Source organism: Hyla sarda, chromosome 10 (genome assembly GCF_029499605.1).
Source record: "Hyla sarda isolate aHylSar1 chromosome 10, aHylSar1.hap1, whole genome shotgun sequence".
NCBI classification, from domain to species: Eukaryota; Metazoa; Chordata; class Amphibia; order Anura; family Hylidae; genus Hyla; species Hyla sarda.
This window is the reverse complement of record NC_079198.1, coordinates 114,809,351-114,819,127: the sequence shown is the minus strand read 5'-3', so window position 1 is coordinate 114,819,127 and position 9,777 is coordinate 114,809,351. Positions and strand designations below refer to the sequence as shown.

General features: G+C 45.2%; 1 protein-coding gene across 1 annotated transcript in view; it reads right to left on the bottom strand.

The window, feature by feature from the left end:
• Nucleotides 1-6,643: 6,643 nt before the first annotated feature.
• The window catches only part of LOC130293234 (uncharacterized), a 72,669-nt gene continuing 69,535 nt past the window's right edge, over nucleotides 6,644-9,777 (bottom strand). Inside the window, exon 10 of the mRNA XM_056541736.1 lies at nucleotides 6,644-7,434. Within this exon, the coding sequence (XP_056397711.1) occupies nucleotides 6,654-7,434 (781 nt within the window). The 3' untranslated portion in view covers nucleotides 6,644-6,653. The remainder of the gene's footprint in view (nucleotides 7,435-9,777) is intronic.

Here is a 9,777-nt window from a genome sequence, read left to right as displayed (position 1 = left end):
ATGGTGTAGACATGGTGTGGGTATGGTGTACACATGATGTGGGTATGGTGTAGACATGATGTTGGTATGGTGTAGATATGGTGTGGGTATGGTGTAGACATGGTGTGGTATGGTATAGACATGGTGTGGGTATGGTGTAGACATGGTGTGGGTATGGTGTAGACATGGTGTGGGTATGGTGTAGACATGGTGTGGGTATGGTGTAGACATGGTGTGGGTATGGTGTAGACAAGGTGTAGGTATGGTGTAGACATGGTGTGGGTATGGTGTAGACATGGTGTGGGTATGGTGTAGACATGGTGTTGGTATGGTGTAGATATGGTGTAGGTATGGTGTAGACATGGTGTGGGTATGATGTAGATATGTGGTGGGTATGGTGTAGACATGGTGTGGGTATGATGTAGACATGGTGTTGGTATGGTGTAGACATGGTGTTGGTATGGTGTAGACATGGTGTGGGTATGGTGTAGACATGGTGTGGTATGGTGTAGACATGGGGTGGGTATGGTGTAGACATGGGGTGGGTATGGTGTAGACATGATGTGGGTATGGTGTAGACATGATGTGGGTATGGTGTAGACATGATGTGGGTATGGTGTAGACATGGTGTGGGTATGGTGTAGACATGGTGTGGGTATGGTGTAGACATGGTGTGGTATGGTGTAGACATGGTGTGGGTATGGTGTAGACATGATGTGGGTATGGTGTAGACATGATGTGGGTATGGTGTAGACATGATGTGGGTATGGTGTAGACATGGTGTTGGTATGGTGTAGATATGGTGTGGGTATGGTGTAGACATGGTGTTGGTATGGTGTAGATATGGTGTAGGTATGGTGTAGACATGGTGTGGGTATGATGTAGATATGTGGTGGGTATGGTGTAGACATGGTGTGGGTATGATGTAGACATGGTGTTGGTATGGTGACATGGTGTTGGTATGGTGTAGACATGGTGTGGGTATGGTGTAGACATGGTGTGGTATGGTGTAGACATGGGATGGGTATGGTGTAGACATGGGGTGGGTATGGTGTAGACATGGTGTGGGTATGGTGTAGACATGATGTGGGTATGGTGTAGACATGATGTGGGTATGGTGTAGACATGGTGTGGGTATGGTGTAGAAATGGTGTGGGTATGGTGTAGACATGGTGTGGTATGGTGTAGACATGGTGTGGGTATGGTGTAGACATGATGTGGGTATGGTGTAGACATGATGTGGGTATGGTGTAGACATGATGTGGGTATGGTGTAGACATGGTGTGGGTATTATGTGGGTATGGTGTAGACATGGTGTGGTATGGTGTAGACATGGTGTGGGTATGGTGTAGACATGGTGTAGACATGGTGTGGGCATTATGTGGGTATGGTGTAGACATGGTGTGGGTATGGTGTAGACATGGTGTTGGTATGGTGTAGATATGGTGTGGGTATGGTGTAGACATGGTGTGGGTATGGTGTAGATATGGTGTGGGTATGGTGTAGACATGGTGTGGGTATGGTGTAGACATGGTTTGGGTATGGTGTAGACATGGTGTGGGTATGGTGTAGGCATGGTGTGGGCATGTTGTAGACATGGTGTGGGTATGGTGTAGGCATGGTGTGGGCATGGTGTAGGTATGGTGTGGGTATGGTGTAGACATGGTGTGGGTATGGTGTAGATATGTGGTGGGTATGGTGTAGGTATGGTGTGGGTATGGTGTAGGCATGGTGTGGGTATGATGTAGATATGTGGTTGGTATGATGTAGACATGGTGTGGTATGGTGTAGACATGGTGTGGGCATTTTGTAGACATGGTGTGGGTATGGTGTAGACATGGTGTGGGTATGGTGTAGTTATGGGGTGGGTATGGTGTAGACATGGTGTGGGTATGGTGTAGACATGGTGTGGGTATGGTGTAGACATGGTGTGGGTATGGTGTAGACATGGTGTGGGTATGGTGTAGATATGGGGTGGGTATGGTGTAGACATGGTGTGGGTATGGTGTAGACATGGTGTAGACATGGTGTTGGTATGGTGTAGACATGGTGTTGGTATGGTGTAGACATGGTGTGGGTATGGTGTAGACATGGTGTGGGTATGGTGTAGACATGGTGTGGGTATAGTGTAGATATGGGGTGGGTATGGTGTAGACATGGTGTGGGTATGGTGTAGACATGGTGTGGTATGGTGTAGACATGGTGTGGGTATGGTGTAGATATGGGGTGGGTATGGTGTAGACATGGTGTGGGTATGGTGTAGATATGGGGTGGGTATGGTGTAGACATGGTGTGGGTATGGTGTAGATATGGGGTGGGTATGGTGTAGACATGGTGTGGGTATGGTGTAGACATGGTGTGGGTATGGTGTAGATATGGGGTGGGTATGGTGTAGACATGGTGTGGGTATGGTGTAGACATGGTGTGGGTATGGTGTAGATATGGGGTGGGTATGGTGTAGACATGGTGTGGGTATGGTGTAGATATGGGGTGGGTATGGTGTAGACATGGTGTGGGTATGGTGTAGATATGGGGTGGGTATGGTGTAGACATGGTGTGGGTATGGTGTAGATATGGGGTGGGTATGGTGTAGACATGGTGTGGGTATGGTGACCCGTCCAATAGAAGTATCTGCAGTCAGTAAGGGTCCTGAGTACATACAAAAAAATATAGAAATCAGAATGCAGAAAAGGCGCTCGTACAGAAGAATTATGCTTTATTATCACATAAAATACAAAAACAACAGTCAAATATTACATTAATCCCTGCCCACAACAGACTTAAATTGGCGGGGTCCTGGCATATCTATAATGAGTAAAATAAGGTGTAATGAGCAATACGCATTTAACTGCAAAAGCCAACCAACATTTGAACATGTAAAATCCGTATAAATGTGTCTCAAAACAGAGAAATAAAGTCCAAGCATTGAGAATCACTTATTTGGGGCTAATATGTAAAATAAATAAAAAATTTGGGACAAAAAACATGTATATGCACAAACACAGCAAGAAGATATACCTCCAAAACAATGATGTTACCCAGATGAAGCCACCGTGTGCATGAAACGCCCGTCGGGGACAATGGGTCACTGCTGTTACATTATGCCTATCTAGGCTGTACTTATTTCTGTGGATGACCTTCTGGCGCACATGTTAGATTCTAATTGATATCCTTGTCTTGGAGGTAGAGCTTCCTGCTGTGTTTGGGGCATATACACTTGTGTATCTTATGTTTTTAACATATTTGTCACAAACACCTGATTCTCAACATTTGGGCCTCATTCATGTTTGAGCTCTGGGGCCTGACTTTATTCAGTGGTCTAAACTGGGGTCTCTTTAATTTGGGGGTCTGTTCAGTGGTCTCATTAATTTAGGATCTGTTCTGGGGCATCATTAATGTTCCTAATTGTTCTGGGGTCTCATAAGATTTTGGGTCTATTTTGGTGTCTCATTAAGTTTTCCTACTGTTCTAGGGTCTCATAAGTTTTGGGGTCTGTTTAAAGGGGTACCCCGCTGCTCAGCGTTTGGAACAAACTGTAGCTTGTGACGTCATAGCCACTCCCCCTCCCATAGACTTGCATTGAGGGGGCAGGGTGTTACGTCATGAGGGGGCAGGACTATGACATCACGACCTCCCGGTGCTGGCTCCAGCGTTTGTAACAGTTTGTTCCAAATGCTGATCAGCGGAGTACCCCTTTAAGTATCCTATTAATTTTCCAGTCTGTTCTGGGGTCTGATATGTTTTGGGGTCTGCTTAAGTATCTTATTCATTTTTCCACTCTGTTCCGGGGTCTCATAAGTTTTGGGGTCTATTATGGTGTCTCTTTAAGTTTCTCTTCTGTTCCGGGGTCTGATAAGTTTTGGGGTCTGTTTAAGTTTGGTATCCCGGTACCGCATCATATACGGTACCTATGTATGTTTGGGTCCCCATAGCCATAGTCCCTAGGACGTAGGGATCCCTGTCACTTATTTAATCCCTTGTCGCCTCTATTTCTACTAATAGACCAGTGGTCTATATAAGGTTAATGTAAATATAATGATATATCTGTAAATAAATGGTTAATTACTTGTTTCCATAGCGTTGCAGGACCTGCGGGTCATGTGACTAGGTGAACTCTATGGTATTAAGCTTAAGGACCTTTGGAGGCCCTGTGACGTAAGCAATCCCATTACACCATGTAATGGTGAATGGCAGATGTTCGGACCAATCAGATTCGCCCCGCCCCCTGCCCATATAAGGGAGCGGCGGCCATCTTTTCTCTCTCTTGTTCCTGGGCAAGCAAGACCTGCGCAGCAATTATCGCAGTGAGTTACGCCTGAGCCTTGCGGCGACAGCTGAACAATCTAATTATAGAGTGTATCAATTCCCAAACACTCTGCAGCATCACCGGACCTAATAATTCCCTAAATCCGGACAGATCTGCAAATCTCTCCCTAAACTCAGAGACTGTATATCTAGCTCAAGGTCCGCTACAACTGTCAGTCACTAAGCAACCTAAGGACTGTTTATATGAGACTGTTACTGTGCTGTGGATATTGCCAGCACTTCAATAAAAAGTTATTCAAGTTCAAGTTCAATCTCTTTGTGGACCTTCACTTATTTTATGCACCTATCGTTACTGGGAAGGGCGGCGATAGGCCGGAACACTGATTCAGCATACCAGCCCTCAGCCTGGCGTCACGAACTATAGGGTTAACATTAACCCCTCCTATACCTATACCATACCACCACTACCATACAACCCCCCAAGGGCTACCACATAAGTATCTTATTAATTTTCCAGTCTGTTCCGGCATCTCATAGGTTTTGGGGTCTATTATGGTGTCTCTTTAAGTTTCTCTACTGTTCTGGGGTTTCATAAGTTTTGGGGTCTGTTTTAGGATCTTATTGATTTTTCCAGTCTGTTCCGGGGTCTCATAGGTTTTGGGGTCTATTATGGTGTCTCTTTAAGTTTTTCTTCTGTTCCAGGGTCTGATAAGTTTTGGGGTCTCTTTTAGAATCTTATTAATTTTCCAGTCTATTCTGGGGTCTCATAGGTTTTGGGGTCCATTATGGTGTTTCTTTAGGTTTTTCTTCTGTTCTGGGGTATCATAAGTTTTGAGGCTGTAACAATTCTGGTGTAGAGGTGCGCTGTGTGGCTTGCAGCCTTTTCTTATTATGTCCCTGCTTTCAGCTGTACTCGTGGGGACATTGGACAGCACAGAAGGTACAGGCCTGTTTTTTTTTCAGCCCTTTCCAAAAACTTTTTTACTCACTTCCACCTATGCTCCTCTACTGATCCCTCGTTCTGTCTGCCGTTGGCTCCGGTGTTACCGAAGCAGCACACGTACTTAGGAGTATGGATAATTATGGAGAGGCTGCTGATTGGCTTCAGCAGTCACATGACATTGAAGCGCTGACCAACGACATCAATTGTTGAACACCAGAAGCAGAATGGGGGGTCAGTGCGAGAACCGAGGTGGAGGTAAGTAAAACAGTTTTTTTTTTTTTTTTTACAGTTTTGTGTTGTTGTTTTTCTCTTTAAAGATGAGACACTGATGACTGACACACAAGGGGGAAATGAGAGGACATTAATAACGGTAGGAAACGTAGAAAGATCCTCAGTTCACTCCCTGAGCAGGCAGCGCTCGGACTGGCGTGGGCCGCGCCTGTAGCTTGGCAACAGAAGAAAAGGTATTGCCCAGCGCAGGTAGGTATGGAACGGAGCTATTTATTGCAGAATCAACTTCGGTACATAGACAAAGTAGACATAGGTGACGCGTTTCGGCCCTGCAGGGCCGAAACGCGTCACCTATGTCTACTTTGTCTATGTACCAGAGTTGATTATGCAATAAATAGCTCTGTACCATACCTACCTGCGCTGGACAATCCCTTTTCTCCTGACATTAATAACTGACACAGTTTGTGAGGGAACACAAAAAACTGTGAAACAGGGAGAGATTATGGGACAGTAATAACTGTGACACATGACGGGGAGATAAGGGGCCGGATAAGGGGCTGCACCTGTAACTTTGCAACAGAAGAAAAGGGATTGTCCAGCGCAGGTAGGTATGGAACAGAGCTATTTATTGCAGAATCAACTTCGGTACATAGACAAAGTAGACATAGGTGACGCGTTTCGCCCCTGCAGGGCCGAAATGCGCCACCTATGTCTACTTTGTCTATGTACCAAAGTTGATTATGCAATAAATAGCTCTGTACCATACCTACCTGCGCTGGACAATCCCTTTTCTCCTGACATTAATAACTGACACAGTTTGTGAGGGAACACAAAAAACTGTGAAACAGGGAGAGATTATGGGACAGTAATAACTGTGACACATGACGGGGAGATAAGGGGCCGGATAAGGGGCTGCACCTGTAACTTTGCAACAGAAGAAAAGGGATTGTCCAGCGCAGGTAGGTATGGAACGGAGCTATTTATTGCAGAATCAACTTCGGTACATAGACAAAGTAGACATAGGTGACGCGTTTCGGTGAAACTTATCCCCTATCCTTAGGATAGGGGATAAGTTTTTCAGCACTGGATATCTCCTTTAAGATTTAGAACTGTACTGTATCATTGGGGCTGTAAGTAATCTACCACCCGTCTATCAAGATGTCTATTTGTTTTATTTCCCCCCCCCCCCCCCCAAACATTATACATATATGCACAATATAAGTAAAGAAATCTATCAATGGAAAAACCTAAAGGAGTCCTTATGAATATCTCTTGCTGCCTTCAGACCACTCTTAATAGCGGTATCGATCCAGCCATGAGGAAATGACGTGTGCTCCCCAGCAGAGTAGATTCTGCCTTCTGGTTTGGATAACCATTCATACATGTCTCCAAACTGATACGGTGTGAAAAAGGCAAATGCTCCCATGGAATATGGATCCAGACTCCACTTCTTTACCACAAACTTCGGGCAGAGTTTTCTCAGCTCCTCCTTTGATCTTTTGTGGATTATTGACAAGTCTTCCAGGACAACATCAACACAATCCTCATCACTGAGTGCTAGAAAGAACCTTGAATCGTCTTCTAGAGTGTACGATGCCAGGAGGACGCCTCTTCCATTGGTGAAGTTATGACTTGGGTAGTAGATGTTACGAGATGGTCGATCAGTAGTACTTTTTCCACCGACTATCCCATCCTTCTCCCAGAATCTCTCGTTGCAGCTCAGAAGAATCTTTGTGGCACTTGTATAGTGAACGAAGCTCAGAGCATTGTACTTGTCATTACTCAGTGGAGGACTGAAGGCTATACGTCTGGTGGCCCTGGCGGTGGAGGTGATGAGGACGTAGTCTGCAGATATGCTGGTGAGAGCGGAGGACTTGTTTTTCCGATAATGGACAACCACAGATTTGTGTTTCTGCATAACTTTGACCACGGTGGAATTTAGTCTGATGACATTACCCAGGAGGCTGGCTAATGCTTGGGGCAACTGGTCGAAGCCACCAATGATCTCATCTAATCTGGAGAGAAAACAGTTGTCAAGGTTTTATATGTCTATATCATATCCAGCAATTCCCAACATTGTGTAAATCCAAATTACATGTTCATGTTCGCTATAGCTTAGAGTGGTTGTCTGGTAAAATGTATTATTTTACAATTGCACCCAAGCTGCCTAATAACATAACAAAAACTGTAACTTACCTTCCTCCGATCCCTTGTAGCTCCAGTGATTCTGCTCTCCTCCAAGCTGCAGAGCTTTGTGTCTACAGCCAGGAGAAAAGACAGTGGTGCTCGTCAATCCTTGGACAAGACGGGACACTGTTGCGGCCAGTGATTGGCTAAGTAGCGATGTGATGTCACATCTACAGCTCCAACCGGCTTCGTGAAGCAGACTTAGTCAGTGGAGACCGGTCGTAGATGAGGGTCCTGATACCAAAGCTACATGGGAGCTAAAGGGTGAGTTAAAGGGGTAATCTGCCCCTAGACATCTTAACCTCTATCCAAAGGATAGGGGATAAGATGTCTGATCGTAGGGGTCCCGCCGTTGGGGATCCCCATGATCTCGGCTGAGGTATCTTCGACATCCAGTTCACAGAGTGAACTTCACTACGTGCTGGATGACTGGCGATGCGGGGCAGAGGCTCATGGTGTAATCACGGCCATGCCCCTTCAATGCAGTTTATGGGAGGGGGCGTAACGGTCGTCACGCCCCCTCCCATAGACTTGCATAGAGGGGGCGCTGCACTCGATGCTCTAAACAAACACCAGGTGCAGCAGAGAGATCGTGGGGGGCCCCAGTGGTGCGACCCCCACGATCAGACATCTTATTGCCTATGAATAATAAGTTCCTTTAACAAGCAGGGCCCAAGGCAAACACCAATAGACAAAGACAGACAGAACAAGTTAGAGGGGTTATTCAGGAAAAAAACTTTTTTCTATATATCATCTGGCTCCAGAAAGTTAAACAGATTTGTAAATTACTTCTATTAAAAAAATCTTAATCCTTTCAGTACTTATGAGCTAATGAAATTGAGTTGTTTTTTTCTGTCTAAGTGTCGGGAACCGCCCGGTTTAGAAGCAAATCCCCATAGCAAACCTCTTCTACTCTGTGCAGTTCCCGAAACAAGCAGAGATGTCAGCAGAGAGCACTGTTGCCAGACAGAAAACAACTCAACTTCAGCAGCTGATAATTATTGAAAGGATTAAGATTTTTTAATAGAAGCAATTTACAAATCTGTTTAACTTTCTGGAGCCAGTTGATATATAAAAAAAAGTTTTTTCCTGGAATACCCCTTTAAACTGGGCATATACATAAGATATGCTGGAGCAACAGCTAAGTCTCCCAATTCCCTTCTTCCCTCCTATTTACATGCACAGCTTTCATATGTTCTCAAAAGGGTAAGAGGAGAAAGCTGTTGGCGGACCTCTCCGGTGATGGGATATAGCAGAACATCAGAGGATCTGTCAATCGAAATCTAACATGCCCAATTCTACTTACCTCCAACATCACCTGTTGGACACCATACACATTAGATGATTGTCCTTTCTAGTTGAATTCGGCAAGTTCAGCCAGCACTTATCTAATGTATATGGCCAACTCTAGAGAAACAGCAGTAGCAAAACTCCAACATTGACTATCCGGCTGCACGTTTATTAAAATATTTCCACCAGCAGGTTCAGTCCAATAAAAGTACAACCGAGAAGCCGTAGTTTAAAGTTGCCATTAAAATTTTGTAAGACGAACACATAGGGGAAAATTATTGGGCTCTTTATAAAAAAATTTGTGAGAACCTAAATTTGTGCAAAAGAAAAAAAAAGTGACTTTACTCTTTAATCCAGGGTTCTCAAACTCGCGTGACTAAAGAGTAGTTACTTTTTTTTTTTTTTTGCACAAATTTCGGCTCTGTCAAAAAATTTGAGAAATTTTGCAGCCGGATGGAGCTACAGCTCCAGGCCCCTATGTTAAAATAGGCTCAGAGGCCCGCATAGGTGGCCTGCTGCATAGGTGGCCTGCTGCATAGGTGGCCTGCTGCATAGGTGGCCTGCTGCATAGGTGGCCTGCTGCTTGCACTGCGTCTGCCATTGCGTCCGTGGTCCCAGAACACTGACCGTGGTCGCGAGTGGTGTTAATAGAGCTTGTAGTGGTGCGTAGTGGCTGCATTACATGTGAGGGGCGCATGATGGTGGCATTATATGTGAGGGGCACATGATGGGGGCATTATATGTGAGGGGCACATGATGGGGGCATTATATGTGAGGGGCACATGATATGGGGCATTATATGTGAGGGGCGCATGATGGGGGCATTATATGTGAGGAGCACATGATGGGGGCATTATATGTGAGGGGCACATGATATGGGG